Here is a 21718-nt window from a genome sequence, read left to right as displayed (position 1 = left end):
ACATGAAAAAAATAAATATTCCCTTTCATCATTACATTTTAATAAAGTATTAAAAATAATTCAAGTTTGATTTTTTTTATTGGTTGAATCTAACGTATGCAGGTCAAGTCAAATTCATTCTGAACCCAAATCGCATGCAACCCCGCAAATCAAGACCCTTTCAGATTCATCCCAACTCCCTTGGTCCTTTCCTGCATTTGGCTCAACAAAATTTCCCTGTGTCACATATCAGTCACTTAATTCCCTTCCCACACGTTCCAACCAACTAAATAGGATCACATTCCCTGTATCAAACACCCATGATACAACCCATGGGTTCTCAGCCGTATCCATCAAGTCTCCCGTGACTTCATCCGCAAACACATCTCCCAGATCTCATCCCATCGTAATCTATCTTCATACACTTCGTCATCCCATGATCACTCTCCCGTTTCCAACCGAACTCCCAGCCGTATTCATCTTCATCTCCCCATTCCGTGGATCACGCCCAGCCATCTTCCGGATAAGAACCAGCAACCACACGAGATTCCCAACTTTCGTTACTAAACTTCATCCCAACTTCATCTACATCTTTCCAAGCTCTCAATAACGTCACCAGATCATCATCTCCCCTGTCCAAGATCCTCGTCCGCATCCTCATCCCATGTTTCATAACAGAACCAATCCCAGCCGAATCCTCTTCACCCGAATTCGTTCTAGAGAGCTCCCAAACATCCGCAGCCTTCCTCCCAGCTCACGAATCCGTCCGAGTTCATCCTTATCCCACGACCAGCTAGGATTCAACGTCATCATCCCGGCTTCACGAATCTAGCAACACCCTCCTGCACCCACGCTCTCATATCCAAACTTCCCTTTCTTCCGGATCGTTCTCACATTCATTCCGTTTATAACTTGATGCCATGGAATCCCCTGTTTCGGAAACAGAACACAGGCATCTTTCCACTCCGTGGATCACTCCCTTCCAAGTTCATCGCAGCGTCCGTGAGTATCTCCTAGAGTCTTCGAATCCAGCTCTAACTTCTACCGCGTCCGGATCTTCCGCGGCCATCAAATCCCATCTCCATCCAGCCGCTTTCATCCTTATCCCCTGCTTCAAAGATAGAGTCCATCTTCCTCTCTCCCACTGCATCCAGCTCACGGTTCATCAACCTTCCGCGTCCATTCCGTGGTTCATGCTCATCTCCTCCTAACCTCCTTCGGAATCTACCCACCTGCCATCCTTCAACGGATCAGAATTGCAACAGTTTGCAGATCAAGCCTCCAGCTCATGCCTTATCCACCCGTTCGGAAGAGCCACAGGAGAAGAGAGAGAGAGGAGTTGCAGCCTATAAAAGGGCCACGCATGAAACAGAGTGGGGCATTCCTCCTCTTCCCCACGAGGGGAGGGGGCTGATCCCATTCCTTCTTCCCCCACCGGGGGGGGAGGCTTCTCCCATCTCCTCAGAGGCCAAATTCACGACGGGGAGAAGAAGAGCTCGGGTTCACAGGCCGAATCCCATAGAGCCAGGAGAGAGAAATCTTTTGGGTATTTTGGGAATATTTCCCAAAGGAAGAAATAAAGAAGGAAGGACCTGCTGCTGCTGTGCTGCTGCCGCCGTCCACCACTGCATGGAAGTCTGAGCTCTTCTCCAGGGCTGGATGCAGCCCTAACAAAGGAACACGGGTTTTATATTTGATTTTATATTCTTGGGGTTGTATGAACTTATTGTTTTTAATGGGAATCTTCTTTTGAATCATATTTAATTTCTGTGATTTTAAGTATGATGTTCGTACAACTGTTCTTCATGATCACTAAGTAAATATAAGATAGTCCATGCTTAGGAAAGATGCGATGTGCTACCACCTTAGATTAGGGTAGACATTTCATGCCAACTGAAGATGGATTATGCCCAAATTACTTTTGTGAATTTTTATTTAAATGCTTATTAGGCTTGTAGCCAATTTGCATGTTAATCCAAGAATAAATTAAAATATAAATAACCCTTGTTCCGATGTTAGTGGTGAATTCCTTGCCCTAGGTTCTCCCAAATTGATATCATTTTAATTGCATTTTTTTTATTCAATTGCTTAGTTTAATAGTCTTCACAAATTCATCATTTTAAATATTTTTATTTTTAAGAAAATAACTATACCCCAATCCCTGTGGATCGATACCCGTAATCACTATCCTACTAGATACGTGCTATTGCATGGTCTTTAAAGTTGACTATCAATTTTTGGCGCCGTTGCCGGGGATTGTTAGCATAGTTGTTTTTCTTTTCATTAAAAAAAACTTTCAAAAAAATAAAATAAAATAATAATATATATATATATCTAAAATAAAATAAAAATATTCTCTATTTTTGTTACTTTCATCTCTCTTACTAATTTTTCATTTTTCTTGATCAGGAATCGAAAAGAAAATCTGGGACGATCAAAAAGGGAACTGCTGGAAAAGGAATGCTGTCGAGGTTTGCCTAAATTTTTTTTCAAAATTGCTGGGGAAATTCCCTTTGATAACCTCTAAACCTTTCTTATTTAAATTCCCTTTTGTGGTGATTGTTTGATTTTAATTTCAGCAAAAGTGTGAATGCATGCTTGATACACATACACCAATTAATCCGCACATAGTAAGGGCAATCACCCCAACAAGATAAGAACTGGATTTCATCACCAGATTTTTGCCCAAATTAGGTGAATCAATTCTCACATAGCTATCACATTAATTAAAATCAATTAGACGTTGGCCCCTAGGGACATTCAAGCTCAATAGGACGAAGATCACCGAAAGTTGCACCAATTTCGCTCTGTGGCTCAGTTGATGTCTAGGCAAGCTTTGTCCCAAGGGAGACAGTTCATCTGTTCGAGGCAAGTGGTTTTTAAGTGGGACCTTTGCAACGCATCGTGACCCCCCCACTTACCTGGGAGCTTACCTGGTCAACTTAGTTCATTAGACCGGATTGGAGGCTTAGGTGCCCTCTTCAAACCAGTTAGGAGCTGTCTAGTGATTTTAGGGCAAATACAAGGAGTTGATGTGTTTTTCTTTTAGTGCATGCTTGACTGTACGTGACTGATCTAAAAAGTATTTGTGCATGCTAGGGTGTCGTTCCAGATCTCCTGAACTATTACCTTTTGACCCTGAAATAGAACGGACCCTTAGAAATATTCGAGCTGAGATCAGAACATTAGAATCAACTATACCCGGTATGATTTGATAAGGATGCACTGCATCTGGCTGAAGACGTTAAACTTAGCGCTTGTTGGGAGGCAACCCAATTTCCATAGATTATTTTTGCACATTTTTTTCAGAAGTCCTCATATTACTGATGCAACTAAGGTACAATGCTTCTATCCTCCATATGCATCATATTTTCGTAAATAATAATAATAATAATAATAATAATAATAAATTTTTTTTTTAAAAAAAAAATATTGAGGACAATGTCTGATCTAGGTTGGGGGGTATAAGATTCGAATTTTTGAAGAAATTTTTCGAATTTTTTTGATTTTGTGAATAAGTATTTCATCTCCAAAAAAAAAAAAAAAAACTAATTTCTATGCTTTAGTGCTGAAATGATAAACACACAAAGTATATAAAATCTAAAAAGCCCAATAACTAGTCAGGAGTAAGTCAATTTGAGTTCTTTTTATTAAAAATTCTTTTAGCGAGTTGTAAGATAATTTTTACTTTGTAATTTCACAACACACATGGCCTGCACTTCTAAGGATTAGGTTCAACATTACGTTGCTAAGTCTAGTAGCAACCTTGAGTCCTGATGAATCATACCTATCTAATTCACTATTAAAAAAAAAAAAAGTGAATTTAGTCAGGTACATCGAAAAGGGCTACCTATTGTCAAAGGTCAGCGGGCTTGTGATGATGAACCCGAGCATAGGTCCGTAGGGGAGTCTTGAAGCCCAACACCTTATGCCATCTGGCATGGGAGTGTTGACTGAATGCTCGCTACATGGAGGAATCATTATAAGAGTAAAAGTGCATAATTTATTTATAAATACAAAATCAAAAAAAAAAAATCAAAAAAAAAATGAAAGAAAAAGAAAATAATATTGACCTTGAAAAAGACGATAGTGTGAAAGCCGTCGTTGTAAAAATTCGAGTAAACTGGAATATTACAGATAAAGCCCATGAGGCATTAAAGTAAACATCCACAACTCTCGAAATCCTGCAAGGTAGGATGATTTTGAATCAGTGATTAGGTCTTATCTGACCAATTCTTGGAAGCTACTAGCTTTAGCAGTATTTTGGAGAATCTAAAGCCTTAGCTTGTGTATGGTCCAGACATCACCGAGCACCCAAGTATAAATTAGCCTAACAACTCTCTAACGGAAACTTAATGACTTCAACTTAAGTTGCATCTTGACCTAGGATTTGGGCTGACTTAGTAGTAAAACTTTGTGTACTTTTGAAATTATTGGTACTTGTGCATTTGAAATTAGATTTTATAAAACAATAAAATAAATTCTTTAGACAGCAGTTTGTGGGTATCTGAGCCGGAAACCCTCACGAGGCAAAACTCGTCCACTAGGGCCACCTAGGGGTTTAAAGCCTTATTGCATACGGTAAATGCAATCGCGATTCCTGCGAAAGTGAGTTAGTTTTTTTTATTTTGCTCGAGGACTAGCAAAATATAGGTTGGGGGGTGTGATAAGTGTTAAATAATGCATAAATTAATATCTTTTTCATAGCACTTATCATCATTTTAATGCACATATTTTATATTTAAACATGAAAAAAATAAATGTTCCCTTTCATCATTACATTTTAATAAAGTATTAAAAATAATTCAAGTTTGATTTTTTTTATTGGTTGAATCTAACGTATGCAGGTCAAGTCAAATTCATTCTGAACCCAAATCGCATGCAACCCCGCAAATCAAGACCCTTTCAGATTCATCCCAACTCCCTTGGTCCTTTCCTGCATTTGGCTCAACAAAATTTCCCTGTGTCACATATCAGTCACTTAATTCCCTTCCCACACGTTCCAACCAACTAAATAGGATCACATTCCCTGTATCAAACACCCATGATACAACCCATGGGTTCTCAGCCGTATCCATCAAGTCTCCCGTGACTTCATCCGCAAACACATCTCCCAGATCTCATCCCATCGTAATCTATCTTCATACACTTCATCATCCCATGATCACTCTCCCGTTTCCAACCGAACTCCCAGCCGTATTCATCTTCATCTCCCCATTCCGTGGATCACGCCCAGCCATCTTCCGGATAAGAACCAGCAACCACACGAGATTCCCAACTTTCGTTACTAAACTTCATCCCAACTTCATCTACATCTTTCCAAGCTCTCAATAACGTCACCAGATCATTATCTCCCCTGTCCAAGATCCTCGTCCGCATCCTCATCCCATGTTTCATAACAGAACCAATCCCAGCCGAATCCTCTTCACCCGAATTCGTTCTAGAGAGCTCCCAAACATCCGCAGCCTTCCTCCCAGCTCACGAATCCGTCCGAGTTCATCCTTATCCCACGACCAGCTAGGATTCAACGTCATCATCCCGGCTTCACGAATCTAGCAACACCCTCCTGCACCCACGCTCTCATATCCAAACTTCCCTTTCTTCCGGATCGTTCTCACATTCATTCCGTTTATAACTTGATGCCATGGAATCCCCTGTTTCGGAAACAGAACACAGGCATCTTTCCACTCCGTGGATCACTCCCTTCCAAGTTCATCGCAGCGTCCGTGAGTATCTCCTAGAGTCTTCGAATCCAGCTCTAACTTCTACCGCGTCCGGATCTTCCGCGGCCATCAAATCCCATCTCCATCCAGCCGCTTTCATCCTTATCCCCTGCTTCAAAGATAGAGTCCATCTTCCTCTCTCCCACTGCATCCAGCTCACGGTTCATCAACCTTCCGCGTCCATTCCGTGGTTCATGCTCATCTCCTCCTAACCTCCTTCGGAATCTACCCACCTGCCATCCTTCAACGGATCAGAATTGCAACAGTTTGCAGATCAAGCCTCCAGCTCATGCCTTATCCACCCGTTCGGAAGAGCCACAGGAGAAGAGAGAGAGAGAGGAGTTGCAGCCTATAAAAGGGCCACGCATGAAACAGAGTGGGGCATTCCTCCTCTTCCCCACGAGGGGAGGGGGCTGATCCCATTCCTTCTTCCCCCACCGGGGGGGGGAGGCTTCTCCCATCTCCTCAGAGGCCAAATTCACGACGGGGAGAAGAAGAGCTCGGGTTCACAGGCCGAATCCCATAGAGCCAGGAGAGAGAAATCTTTTGGGTATTTTGGGAATATTTCCCAAAGGAAGAAATAAAGAAGGAAGGACCTGCTGCTGCTGTGCTGCTGCCGCCGTCCACCACTGCATGGAAGTCTGAGCTCTTCTCCAGGGCTGGATGCAGCCCTAACAAAGGAACACGGGTTTTATATTTGATTTTATATTCTTGGGGTTGTATGAACTTATTGTTTTTAATGGGAATCTTCTTTTGAATCATATTTAATTTCTGTGATTTTAAGTATGATGTTCGTACAACTGTTCTTCATGATCACTAAGTAAATATAAGATAGTCCATGCTTAGGGAAGATGTGATGTGCTACCACCTTAGATTAGGGTAGACATTTCATGCCAACTGAAGATGGATTATGCCCAAATTACTTTTGTGAATTTTTATTTAAATGCTTATTAGGCTTGTAGCCAATTTGCATGTTAATCCAAGAATAAATTAAAATATAAATAACCCTTGTTCCGATGTTAGTGGTGAATTCCTTGCCCTAGGTTCTCCCAAATTGATATCATTTTAATTACATTTTTTTTATTCAATTGCTTAGTTTAATAGTCTTCACAAATTCATCATTTTAAATATTTTTATTTTTAAGAAAAATAACTATACCCCAATCCCTGTGGATCGATACCCGTAATCACTATCCTACTAGATACATGCTATTGCGTGGTCTTTAAAGTTGACTATCAATTTTTGGCGCCGTTGCCGGGGATTGTTAGCATAGTTGTTTTTCTTTTCATTAAAAAAAACTTTCAAAAAAAATAAAATAAAATAATAATATATATATATATATCTAAAATAAAATAAAAATATTCTCTATTTTTGTTACTTTCATCTCTCTTACTAATTTTTGATTTTTCTTGATCAGGAATCGAAAAGAAAATCTGGGACGATCAAAAAGGGAACTGCTGGAAAAGGAATGCTGTCGAGGTTTGCCTAAATTTTTTTTCAAAATTGCTGGGGAAATTCCCTTTGGTAACCTCTAAACCTTTCTTATTTAAATTTCCTTTTGTGGTGATTGTTTGATTTTAATTTCAGCAAAAGTGTGAATGCATGCTTGATACACATACACCAATTAATCCGCACATAGTAAGGGCAATCACCCCAACAAGATAAGAACTGGATTTCATCACCAGATTTTTGCCCAAATTAGGTGAATCAATTCTCACATAGCTATCACATTAATTAAAATCAATTAGACGTTGGCCCCTAGGGACATTCAAGCGCAATAAGACGAAGATCACCGAAAGTTGCACCAATTTCGCTCTGTGGCTCAGTTGATGTCTAGGCAAGCTTTGTCCCAAGGGAGACAGTTCATCTGTTCGAGGCAAGTGGTTTTTAAGTGGGACCTTTGCAACGCATCGTGACCCCCCCACTTACCTGGGAGCTTACCTGGTCAACTTAGTTCATTAGACTGGATTGGAGGCTTAGGTGCCCTCTTCAAACCAGTTAGGAGCTGTCTAGTGATTTTAGGGCAAATACAAGGAGTTGATGTGTTTTTCTTTTAGTGCATGCTTGACTGTACGTGACTGATCTGAAAAGTATTGGTGCATGCTAGGGTGTCGTTCCAGATCTCCTGAACTATTACCTTTTGACCCTGAAATAGAACGGACCCTTAGAAATATTCGAGCTGAGATCAGAACATTAGAATCAACTATACCCGGTATGATTTGATAAGGATGCACTGCGTCTGGCTGAAGACGTTAAACTTAGCGCTTGTTGGGAGGCAACCTAATTTCCATAGATTATTTTTGCACATTTTTTTCAGAAGTCCTCATATTACTGATGCAACTAAGGTACAATGCTTCTATCCTCCATATGCATCATATTTTCATAAATAATAATAATAATAATAAATTTTTTTTTTTAAAAAAAAAACATTGAGGACAATGTCTGATCTAGGTTGGGGGGTATAAGATTCGAATTTTTGAAGAAATTTTTCGAATTTTTTTGATTTTGTGAATAAGTATTTCATCTCCAAAAAAAAAAAAAAAAACTAATTTCTATGCTTTAGTGCTGAAATGATAAACACACAAAGTATATAAAATCTAAAAAGCCCAATAACTAGTCAGGAGTAAGTCAATTTGAGTTCTTTTTATTAAAAATTCTTTTAGCGAGTTGTAAGATAATTTTTACTTTGGAATTTCACAACACACATGGCCTGCACTTCTAAGGATTAGGTTCAACATTACGTTGCTAAGTCTAGTAGCAACCTTGAGTCCTGATGAATCATACCTATCTAATTCACTATTAAAAAAAAAAAAAAGTGAATTTAGTCAGGTACATCGAAAAGGGCTACCTATTGTCAAAGGTCAGCGGGCTTGTGATGATGAACCCGAGCATAGGTCCGTAGGGGAGTCTTGATACCCAACACCTTATGCCATCTGGCATGGGAGTGTTGACTGAATGCTCGCTACATGGAGGAATCATTATAAGAGTAAAAGTGCATAATTTATTTATAAATACAAAATCAAAAAAAAAAAATCAAAAAAAAATGAAAGAAAAAGAAAATAATATTGACCTTGAAAAAGACGATAGTGTGAAAGCCGTCGTTGTAAAAATTCGAGTAAACTGGAATATTACAGATAAAGCCCATGAGGTATTAAAGTAAACATCCACAACTCTCGAAATCCTGCAAGGTAGGATGATTTTGAATCAGTGATTAGGTCTTATCTGACCAATTCTTGGAAGCTACTAGCTTTAGCAGTATTTTGGAGAATCTAAAGCCTTAGCTTGTGTATGGTCCAGACATCACCGAGCACCCAAGTATAAATTAGCCTTACAACTCTCTAACGGAAACTTAATGACTTCAACTTAAGTTGCATCTTGAACTAGGATTTGGGCTAACTTAGTAGTAAAACTTTGTGTGCTTTTGAAATTATTGGTACTTATGCATTTGAAATTAGATTTTATAAAATAATAAAATAAATTCTTTAGACAGCAGTTTGTGGGTATCTGAGCCGGAAACCCTCACGAGACAAAACTCGTCCACTAGGGCCACCTAGGGGTTTAAAGCCTTATTGCATACGGTAAATGCAATCGCGATTCCTGCGAAAGTGAGTTAGTTTTTTTTATTTTGCTCGAGGACTAGCAAAATGTAGGTTGGGGGGTGTGATAAGTGTTAAATAATGCATAAATTAATATCTTTTTCATAGCACTTATCATCATTTTAATGCACATATTTTATATTTAAACATGAAAAAAATAAATGTTCCCTTTCATCATTACATTTTAATAAAGTATTAAAAATAATTCAAGTTTGATTTTTTTTATTGGTTGAATCTAACGTATGCAGGTCAAGTCAAATTCATTCTGAACCCAAATCGCATGCAACCCCGCAAATCAAGACCCTTTCATATTCATCCCAACTCCCTTGGTCCTTTCCTGCATTTGGCTCAACAAAATTTCCCTGTGTCACATATCAGTCACTTAATTCCCTTCCCACACGTTCCAACCAACTAAATAGGATCACATTCCCTGTATCAAACACCCATGATACAACCCATGGGTTCTCAGCCGTATCCATCAAGTCTCCCGTGACTTCATCCGCAAACACATCTCCCAGATCTCATCCCATCGTAATCTATCTTCATACACTTCGTCATCCCATGATCACTCTCCCGTTTCCAACCGAACTCCCAGCCGTATTCATCTTCATCTCCCCATTCCGTGGATCACGCCCAGCCATCTTCCGGATAAGAACCAGCAACCACACGAGATTCCCAACTTTCGTTACTAAACTTCATCCCAACTTCATCTACATCTTTCCAAGCTCTCAATAACGTCACCAGATCATCATCTCCCCTGTCCAAGATCCTCGTCCGCATCCTCATCCCATGTTTCATAACAGAACCAATCCCAGCCGAATCCTCTTCACCCGAATTCGTTCTAGAGAGCTCCCAAACATCCGCAGCCTTCCTCCCAGCTCACGAATCCGTCCGAGTTCATCCTTATCCCACGACCAGCTAGGATTCAACGTCATCATCCCGGCTTCACGAATCTAGCAACACCCTCCTGCACCCACGCTCTCATATCCAAACTTCCCTTTCTTCCGGATCGTTCTCACATTCATTCCGTTTATAACTTGATGCCATGGAATCCCCTGTTTCGGAAACAGAACACAGGCATCTTTCCACTCCGTGGATCACTCCCTTCCAAGTTCATCGCAGCGTCCGTGAGTATCTCCTAGAGTCTTCGAATCCAGCTCTAACTTCTACCGCGTCCGGATCTTCCGCGGCCATCAAATCCCATCTCCATCCAGCCGCTTTCATCCTTATCCCCTGCTTCAAAGATAGAGTCCATCTTCCTCTCTCCCACTGCATCCAGCTCACGGTTCATCAACCTTCCGCGTCCATTCCGTGGTTCATGCTCATCTCCTCCTAACCTCCTTCGGAATCTACCCACCTGCCATCCTTCAACGGATCAGAATTGCAACAGTTTGCAGATCAAGCCTCCAGCTCATGCCTTATCCACCCGTTCGGAAGAGCCACAGGAGAAGAGAGAGAGAGGAGTTGCAGCCTATAAAAGGGCCACGCATGAAACAGAGTGGGGCATTCCTCCTCTTCCCCACGAGGGGAGGGGGCTGATCCCATTCCTTCTTCCCCCACCGGGGGGGAGGCTTCTCCCATCTCCTCAGAGGCCAAATTCACGACGGGGAGAAGAAGAGCTCGGGTTCACAGGCCGAATCCCATAGAGCCAGGAGAGAGAAATCTTTTGGGTATTTTGGGAATATTTTCCAAAGGAAGAAATAAAGAAGGAAGGACCTGCTGCTGCTGTGCTGCTGCCGCCGTCCACCACTGCATGGAAGTCTGAGCTCTTCTCCAGGGCTGGATGCAGCCCTAACAAAGGAACACGGGTTTTATATTTGATTTTATATTCTTGGGGTTGTATGAACTTATTGTTTTTAATGGGAATCTTCTTTTGAATCATATTTAATTTCTGTGATTTTAAGTATGATGTTCGTACAACTGTTCTTCATGATCACTAAGTAAATATAAGATAGTCCATGCTTAGGGAAGATGCGATGTGCTACCACCTTAGATTAGGGTAGACATTTCATGCCAACTGAAGATGGATTATGCCCAAATTACTTTTGTGAATTTTTATTTAAATGCTTATTAGGCTTGTAGCCAATTTGCATGTTAATCCAAGAATAAATTAAAATATAAATAACCCTTGTTCCGATGTTAGTGGTGAATTCCTTGCCCTAGGTTCTCCCAAATTGATATCATTTTAATTGCATTTTTTTTATTCAATTGCTTAGTTTAATAGTCTTCACAAATTCATCATTTTAAATATTTTTATTTTTAAGAAAAATAACTATACCCCAATTCCTGTGGATCGATACCCGTAATCACTATCCTACTAGATACGTGCTATTGCGTGGTCTTTAAAGTTGACTATCAGCTTTCATCAGAAATACCAATGAAGCTTTGTGCAGGTCCGCCGCCGTACAGGAGGTGGCCCTCGTCTTCTTCCTCCAACAACCGGCGGCTCTCTCGACTCCTCGGCGTGGTCACCCTCGGGCCAGATTTGAGCCACAACATATATATATACATATATGTATGTATACATATATATATATATATATGTATGTTGTTAGATGTATGCCCTAGAAGCCAATCTGGCTGACACATTGTTAATTCTAGGGACATAATTTTGTACTTGACTATTTATTATTGAATAAATAAAAGGCATCTTTTCATTCATATTATTTATGTGTCTATGAATCGTCCAAGAAATTAATAAGATGATGATGCATATTCTCAAGAGTTGAGAATTTGAGCCATGTATCATTGGTGATTAATTTCTAAATGCTCCTGATCAATGGATCATCACGAGGACGGTGATCGATCCGATCAGTGCACAGATCACTTTCCTTCTGGATGGACGAGACTTGAGTCCACAGTGTAGGGACACTGAAGTGATAGTGCAGGTGCTTGTTAGAGAACAAGGGTACTGAGCGTGGCCAAGACAAGAAGTCACTTGGATGTCTATCCATTCGTCAGTGACTTGCTTGATGTTGCAGTAGTATGACTGGTCCTTTGACTTGCGGTGCTTCAGCTACTCACAGTGAGGTTATTGTAGTTTGACTACACGTATACATGGTCTCTAGTCATATGGGTCCTTGTAGTGTAGATTGGCTGCAGTAAGTTCACTGTAGGAGTAGGGTATGCACTCACATGGAATCTATCGACCTTGATAGAAGAGGAGTGATCCTATGTGATTTGTTAGACTGAGTTCTAAGACCTTGGCCAGGGCAGTAATATAAAGTGGAGAAAGAGTTTTCCACTAACGAACTCGAGTCGAATAAATCTTGACATATGACAGACGAAGGGGTTTGACGAGTTATCCATGACCTCCGTCCTGTAGGGATCCACGATAGAAGGACTGTATCACATGATAACTGCACCTAGAGGTTCATTATTCTATTCTGCTGGGTAGCCACTACATGCTGCTAGGTGTCACTGGTGGATGGTGGGACTCATAGGGATTATCTCGATGATCGATAAGCCCTAATGAGTAGAGTTGGAATCGTTCCGACCCATTGAAAGGAGTTTTCAATGATATTGTGATAGAGATCACAATATATCTCACTACCAGTCAGAGTAGAACCTATGGGGTCACACACACTAGAGGCATTGACCGATCCGATGGTTAAGCCCTTGGCAGTATGCTATTTCAGAAATAAGATCTTCAGTAATTTGTATTTGATCCCTATAGGAAAGACTTATTACATAAAGGTCCCCAACAATAGTTATTTAGTCCTCTCACTCAAGTCTTATTATAGAACATTACCCTGTAATTAAATATTAGTCCCTGCAATAAATTTTATTGCATAAATGAACCAATTAGAAGCCAACCATGGGGGCCCTATTTAGCCGAGTCTATGCGGGCCCATTGGGCCGAGTCCGATATGGGCCCTATCAGGCCATGCCCATTATGGGCCAACTTTGGGCTCTGTTGGACCATGTCCAATAGTATTATTTTTGAATTTTGCTTAGTCTGAAATTAACAAAAAATTAATTAAATTTTAATAGGTGAACCTGATCCGTCTACCTGAAGTAGGAATCAAGCGAGAAGAGGTAAGTAACTTAATACTTCAAGTGTGATTTCTAAATTATTTAATAAACTGATTATGTTTTGATATATGTTTTGCATTCAGTAAAATGGGTCAGACATGTTAAATTTTATTTGAAAATCATGTTATATGCTCTGAAATCCATGAAATATAATTGGACAATTTCTGAAATATATTTTTACATATATATGCATTCTCAACATGGCTATGATCTGTTCTGTTCTGTTCTGGCCCCGCCAATGGGGATTATACGTTGGACCTGTCGACTTGTAATCTGTGAGGAACCGGTTTCGACACCGTACCACCGGTGATTAGAATAGTGGTATTTGGACACCGTACCACCGGTGCTTAATAATAGTGGTGTTTGGCACCTTGTGCAACCCATGCCACTGGGTTACGTGGCCGTAGCCTATTATGTTGAGATTCTGGTATCAGAGTTTTTGGAAAAATGATAATAAGTTTTGAAAATAGTAAAACAATGTTATTTATGATTTATTTTATTATCCTGTATTTGATCTGATATGCTCTGACCCTACTTTGGGGTATTTTGTTGCTTACTGGGCTAGTGTAGCTCATTATTTTATTTTCTCTATTTTTCAGATCCAGAGGCTTGATCGCACGGGATTGGGGAGTGCGTTAGATTTTCCGACGATTCCTTCAGTTATTAGTCCTTTAGTTAGATTGATTAAAGTATTTGACTTTTGTAAGCATATGCTATTTTGAAATTTTGTAAGACTGCTTTTGAACAATTTAAATAATTATGCCAGTTTTGAACATCTGTATCTGCTTTGATATAATCCGATGCCTTGCACGCCTGTGCGGCCCGCCGTGCGGGCGTGCGGCGTCTGCCGCGCCTCGGGCTCGGGGCGTGACAATTATTCCGAAAGTGGAGCTTCATGCTCGCGTATGGGATAGCACAATTCAAAGCCAGCATTGCTTCTAGCTGGATTGGGCAAGTGAAACTATGTGAAGTAAACTTTGAAAGCTTTCATAACCCGCTGATATGGGTTGCTGCTCATAAAAAAGGTACACGTTGATTCCTCCCACCCTTCGTGCCACAAACCTCCCACCCTTCGTGCCCGCCGGAAAACCAATACGGCGATCGCCAACGCTCACATCCACGAGGGGGAGGTAGTACGGTTTTGAGCCAGGGTATGGGACAAAGAGGATGGTATTCATGCCAGGCCCTTGTAGGTTTGCATCATGGCCAAATCTTAAATGACCTGGGTGTGCCGATGAGAATTTTAAGCATATGGTATTAATATAAGACTGTCCATGGGGACATCTCGATGACAGCCTTCATCTACTTTTATCCACTGCAACTTGGTCCTTAGCCATTAGGGCCTTAGTTGACCGGATACGGAAACTCCTGGAGCTAAGAGGTCCAAAGCAAATAGCGTGGACTGGTCACAGCTAGTTCAATCTTCTACGGTTGAGAAAGATGTCTTGGTCCAATTTGAAGAGCATAGAAACTCAGATTCTCCAGGAAGAACCCATCTCCAGAAATCCGTTCTTCGAAGAAACATTGGTAGTTCATCAAGAAAGCATTCAGCCATCAAACTCCCTAGCAATTCCATATCATCCCCTAATTTTGTCGTACGCAAGGGGATTCAAACTACACTATAGCTAATTCTTAGGTGTGGCAGCTTTGCAGCATCCATTACAATTACCACAGACAATCACAGATTCACCAATATTGATGGATTAATCTATTCCTTCTCCTTATAAGAAATGTGTTGAGGATGTAATCTTTCTCACCAATTTAAATTTCTACCATATCCTAGCACTACACCCTTACCGCAACCCAGCACCATAACCTTTATGAATTGAATTGTGGTACGATGATAGCAAAATTCATTGAAAGTCAAGGCTAATCAAATCATCTTCTTTTTGATTATCCTCTTTCTGGTTACTCAAATATTGCTATCACTTCCATAATTTACCCCTCTATTGCGAGAACTTGCGAACAAGTTTTCTGGCATGCCCATTGCTAAGCGGTGAGAAAAGCTCAGCCAATAGCCATAAAAAAATACAACTATCTTTCTTTAAGGGAAAAAACACTTCTCACTTGATTCTATTTGATTTTAGAAAAAAAATTATCTCAAAATGTGGAAAGGAGATTGTAAAGGTAATTGTACTACTAAAGCCCTATAAATGACTTAGAGCGAAGTCACAATTTTTATAGAATGCACCAACTAATAAAATAACAAGTTCAATAGTCCTCTCTCAAAATATAGAAAGGAGCTCGTAAAGATAATGGTACTACTAAAGCCCCATAAATGACTTAGAGCAAAGTCACAATTTTAATAGTATGCACCAACTAATAAAATAACAAACTCAATTATCCTCACCCTACAGAAAAATAGAAGATCTTAGGAAAAAGTAATTTCCAGTTAATTACATAAGCAATCTAATGAAAAAAAAACACATATTACACATCATCATGACTACATGAGCATTTAAAGACACCACATTTTGAGTATATTGAATGGATCCCGATAGAATAGGGCAAGCACTTATACACATAATACACGGCAGACAAATCTTTATGAGCAAAGTACATTATAACTAGAAAGAGAAAAGTTTAATAAAATATCTGCTAGAATTTTAATCTTGTGAGCTTGTTCTCGACTCCCTAAAATGATTTTCCTGCAAGATGGAGCAACCTTTATTCATCCAAGGTCAATAAAACAATTGAATAGATTAATGAGCTAGATGCATAATTTTCTAAATATTCCATACCTCCATAATCCAAAATATATGCTAAAAAGAGTATGATAAATTAAGAAAAGTTATGAAGAAAATGAGTTATACAAAATTTTTAGATCAATAAAATCAAATTATGAAGTGAAGATTATATGAAATATCTAATAAAGCCTATTTTTGAGTAAAAATACTGAATGGAAGTAAAAATCAAAATGAAGTTTTACTTGGAGGGAATTGTAAGTGCATATCATAATTTAGATTTTGAGAAATACATAAAAGGAAAGAATCATACCCAAAAAAAGGCACATATTTTTAAGAGCAAAGAATATAGGACAAGAGCATAGAGATGAAGAGAGGGAAAATGGTTAGCTTTGGAGCATTGAAAAGGAAATATATAGACCGAGAAAAGAAAAATGGCGCTTGTAAATTAAAGACATAAATAATTAGAAAAATATTTGTTAAAAATTATAGTGGCAAAACTCAAAAGTCGTTAAATAGAAGTGTGTATCAGGTTATAAGTTGAATCAAAATCCTTGTGAAAATAACAGAAATTATTTAAATTTTGATTTAAGGGAGAAACATGTTAATGAGATTTTAAAAATTAAGAAAAAAATTTCATGCTATAGGAAATTAGCCCTCTTATTTTCAAGAACAATTAAATAGGTGCTGCCATTAACTAAATCTGAGATCAGGATCATCAATATATATATATATATATATATATATATATATATATATATATATATATATATATATATATATATATATATATATATATATATATATATATATATATATATATATATATATATATATATATATAACACAAAATATCCGGTGGTAAAATATGCAAATATGAGCCTCATGTAATAGTAAAGACATAAGAACATGTGAAAAATAGAGATGTTGGGTAGAAGAAACTGAGCACAAACTAGAAGTATCGAATTAATTTCTTTGTTGGGAAAATGGGTTAAGATCAAGGCATGAGGAATGATTAATAAACAAGAGATGCAATGATAAGATACAAAATGGAAGGGACTCTTACTTGGTGGTCCCAGATAAGTGGCCAGAGGGATGGATCATGAAAGTCTTTTATATTTTGTTTTGTCCCCTCTCTTAAAAATATAATAGGCATTAGGGATGCGCTGAATCTTGTTCTTGTCGTCGCTTTCTTCGAACCTCCCTCTGAATTCTGGATGCAGATCCCGCAAGTACAGTGTCTGGAGGGATGTGAGATATTCGATGCCTCGTGGAACATCCTTTAACGCGGGTAGGCCATACAGGTTTAGGTACTCCAGCTTTGGCATGGCGCCATCCTCTACCTCAACCTGATTAAGTTGCGGCATATCGAATAAAGAGAGTTGCTTCAAGTTAGGGAACCATCCTGCACGAAACCACAATCGCTGCCCGTCATACGCCCTCTGCAGTTTGAGCCATACAAGGTCGCGCAACTGAGAGAGCGATCGAAGTGGATCCTCTCCCAACCCACTCCAACCCAGATATAATTTCCGAAGGCTAGCTCCAAGGGCACGAAATAAGGGCAACTCCATTGTCCCTTCTGCCAGTTGCCCTTTCAGATCAAGCTGTAGAAGATGATGAGGTGGATGATCCCAGCCCCCCAACTGGAGAATCTCATTCTCGTTGCTTGCATGAAGGGACAAATAGGATAGGTGATGCAACCTTGATAACGAAGTGAATAGGCCTTTGCAATGGATGCCGCTCACTTTCCTTATCCGAATGCTTCTTAGTTGCGTCAAGTTCCCTAGCCGTTTCACAAATTCCATGTTTGCTTCCACTGCTTGGAGAGTTTGCAGGTCTTTCAAATTCCACAGTCCCCTCGGAGCTCGCACACCTGAACAACTATTTATAGTATTACAATTTGCATCTAGAATCTTCTCGGCAAACAAGTGACGCAACTCCTTGAGGTTCCTTGTCGTGCTTGGCAGTTTCTCTATTTCACTGTCCCCGAGGTCGAGCGTCTGCAGGTTACGAAGGCTTCCCAAGGATTTAGGTAGCACCTTCACCTTCGTTTTCCTCAGACCCAAAAAGCGCAGATTGAATAAGTCCCCGATTTCATCTGGTACTCTCTCAATAGAGATGCCTTGCAGATCTAAGACGGTCAAATATTTAGAGCTGGAACACAGCGACGAGAAGGATGATGATGAAGAGGACATCGAACGGTCTAACATCATGAAAGTGCGAAGTCTTGGCAACTCCATGCTCGATTGGATTTCGTTACTGTAATTGTGCACTGACAGGCGTCGTGTTTCATCACCCGTCTTCCCCACCATCTGAAGATCATCAAGTACCGCACTAAAATTTTCCTTCTTAGACAATGATACAGCCAACTCTCGTACAAAATCGTGCATTCGACAGTGTTTTATTCTACCAAATTCATTCCTATCTACAACTTGAAGCATGCATCGATGGATGAGCTGCTTGAGATAGTCCTCTGCCACTTCTTCCATTGTGCTTGATCCCCTTTCCTCCACAAATCCCTCTGCGACCCATAGCCTCATAAGCCTCTTTCTCTGAAGCACATGATCCTCCGGGAACATGCTGCAATGCAAGAAGCAGTTCTTAAGATATCTCGGCAAATAGTTATAGCTGAGATTCAGAACATGCTTCACATGGTCCAAATTTGGGTTCTTATTCAACTCCCAGCTCAGCTGATCATAAACTTTCTCCCATTCTGACTTGGTTTTCTCTCTTAGGGATAGAAGACTACCTAAAGAGACAATAGCTAGCGGCAACCCATGACGCTTCAATACAATTTTCTCCCCCAACTCCTCCAGTTGTTGAGGACATCTCCTCTCCTTATCTTTCCAAAATGCCTTCTTACAGAATAGATCCCATGCCTGAGTCCATTCCAACCCCCTCAGCTCAAGCTTCCGACTATCATGCGCTAGTGAAGCTACCTCAGCAATCCGGGTTGTAATGATTATTCTGCTTCCATTGTTGTCATTAACATTAATGGCAGCACGAATATCATTGAAAGCTTTCAGATCCCATACATCATCCAGTATGATCAAAAATCTTTTTTTCTCTAGAAAAAGCCTTACTCTTTCAACTAACCTTCTATAGTCCATTCCTCTGAGGTCAATCGGAACTTTGTCTACTTCTTCGTCCTTTTTATTCAGCTCCTCTATCATTCTTCTTAAAAGATCATCCGGCTCGTAAGTTTGTGAGATGGATATCCATGCATGACATTCAAACTTTTTTCTCTCACTTTTATATACATTGGTGACAAGGGTTGTTTTGCCCAATCCCCCCATGCCCCTCACGGATATTATAGACCAAGCCAGATCCTCGTCATGTAGCCACTCAGATATTTTTTTTTTTGTTTTGGTCAATCCCCACAAGGTCATCTTCATCCATGAAATGAGAAGAGTCGGCTAAATTCTGCTGCATTGCACTAGCATTACGTGAACTACCACCCATTGCTCCCTCTGTTGTCTTAATCCATCGCTCCTTCATTTGTGAAAGGTGAACCAAATTAGTTTCCAATTCTTTCAGCCGAGCAGCAATTTGATGGAAGGCAACCAAATTTTGGGATCTCTTTACTACTTTTTTAAGATAGCCTCCTAACCCGCTCCCTTGCTGTTGAGCTATGAGATAGACATACTCATCCATAATGTCCTCAACACTATATGCTAGTTTCCGTACCTCCTGAACCCAAGCATCAAGGACTTGGTTGCTGTCAGTTCGAGTATCTATTTGACCGAGGAAGGCTTGCATTACCAAAAGTTCACTCTTGATACGGCTCATACTATTTGGTAGTTGAGTCAACAATGAGACTTCATTTGCAAACAGAGATCTAGCTTTTTTCAGTGCTTCTCCACCCAAAGCAAAACCAATCTTTTGAATCTAGAAGTACAGCCGCCTCTGCCATGTCTGGTTCCACTATGAACTATACTTCCTTTGTTGGACAGGCCAGGTGTCCTACCAGACTAGCTCTTGTCTGTCTTATATTCTCTCTCTTGGTGTTTGGTCTGACCAAAAAAAGTTTGATCTTAGTAATAAATGAGAGTTCATCAAGAGTTCTATACAATAAATAAAATTATTCAACTCTGAGATATCACATATATACTGAATAATTTGCTACCATGTTATTTAGTTCTAAGATCACTATTTCTCAAACCATTTGTAAACTAACCTTGGAAAATAGTATCACCATTCACAACAAGAAGGCTTTCCATTCTTTGAGGTGTATACGAGTATGATGTGTATAAAATAAAAAATATCTAATTATAAAAAGACCAACAAGGTTTGGTCTATAGAATTGATGGAGGTACCCCGAATTATATGACTGGCCATTGACCGGTAATGGCCAGCTCTATGTTACATGGCACTGCTTTTCTTTCAAGTAACCTCTCCATCTTCATTGCTGGTGGACTGAGTCTGACTTTTTTTTTTTTTTTTTCCAAACTACAAAAGCGTGGATATTATTACGAATTAATTCCCAACAAGCGACAAAATTTTCCATGCAAGTGTTCAAAGCTATGCTGGTGTTGCATCCTAAGATTTTGTTCATAGATTGATGCCTTTGTAATTGTCCACCATTATGTATATTCCTATCGGGCGTGTGTTGCGGGTGATGATCTCCGACATAAAAGAGAAAATCACACGAAGTCGTAGTGTACAAAATCTCTGCGCATTTCCTACCATCACGTGCTGGAAAGGGTTTTGCTGCAAGATAGACGGTCATGCACCCAAATTGGAGTTGATGCAGACCATGCCAATGCCAGTCAGGGGCGGCTCAATATATTTGGGGGCCTAAGGCGAACTCATTAAAAGAGGCCTTTTTTTAAAAAAAATAATATTTTTTTAATAAATGTAAAATATTTTAAAAATTCATTTAAAAATAATAGCTATTAGATGTTCCGAAATTAGTGCTTACAAGTAGTGAAAAGCTATGAGAATAGGGCCCATTTATGCTCAACTATTAGTGTTTAGAAATCTAAACCTTTCAACACCCTTTAACAACCTAGCTATGTGCATTCATCTACACCACAAATGCTTTCCAATGTATGTGAAGAGGCCCTGCCCCAAAGAATTTACAACATACCTGATCACATTAGAAGATAGCCCAAGCCAAGACCTTGTTGAAGAGAACATTTTCTTTTATCATGCTCACCACAGACCTCAACCCCTGGCCCTTGGAAAAGCTAATCAATCACAATCACAAACACACAAAAAAAAAGGAGGTTGAGCTCATTAAACCACACAATATCACTCCCAATTCCCAGGAAAACCCACCCTTCTACTTTAATGGCCAGATGCAGCCCAAACCCCCCACCACGGCACCACACTACCATACTAAACCCCTCAGCCTCCATCCTGAGTCCCTGACCCAATTCCTCCCTGGCTGGCGCCTGGCTGGCTCCCTCCATCCCTCTCCAGAAGACACCCCACGGTCCCCACCCCCTCCTCCCTCTGTCCCTCACCAGTCACCACCTTACCCCCACGCTCACCCGCCCCAAAACCCCCCTCCCTCAACTTCGAGCGGTGCATCGCTCTCCTCCAGACATGCAAATCCCTCCTCACAAAAAAAAAAGGAACAAGATTAGAGATCAAAAAAGAAAAAAAAGGGAGGTTGACGAGATGGAGAGGGATGGAGCCAGGAGGGACTAGGGAGCCCGGGTTCTTGCCTTCTTGTAGCTGGAGCCGGGCTGTCGGA

At 40.1% G+C, this 21718-nt stretch overlaps 1 protein-coding gene across 1 annotated transcript; it reads right to left on the bottom strand.

The window, feature by feature from the left end:
- Positions 1-17117: 17117 nt before the first annotated feature.
- LOC120108977 (disease resistance protein RPM1-like) lies at positions 17118-19127 on the bottom strand. The gene has a single exon (XM_039122718.1). It carries the CDS (start codon positions 19125-19127, stop codon positions 17118-17120), a length of 2010 nt encoding a protein of 669 aa, XP_038978646.1.
- Positions 19128-21718: the final 2591 nt, after the last annotated feature.

The sequence above is a fragment of the Phoenix dactylifera genome, unplaced genomic scaffold, assembly GCF_009389715.1.
Source record: "Phoenix dactylifera cultivar Barhee BC4 unplaced genomic scaffold, palm_55x_up_171113_PBpolish2nd_filt_p 001690F, whole genome shotgun sequence".
NCBI lineage: Eukaryota > Viridiplantae > Streptophyta > Magnoliopsida > Arecales > Arecaceae > Phoenix > Phoenix dactylifera.
Note: the sequence above shows the minus strand (reverse complement) of the source record. Positions and strands in the feature narration are given on the sequence as shown.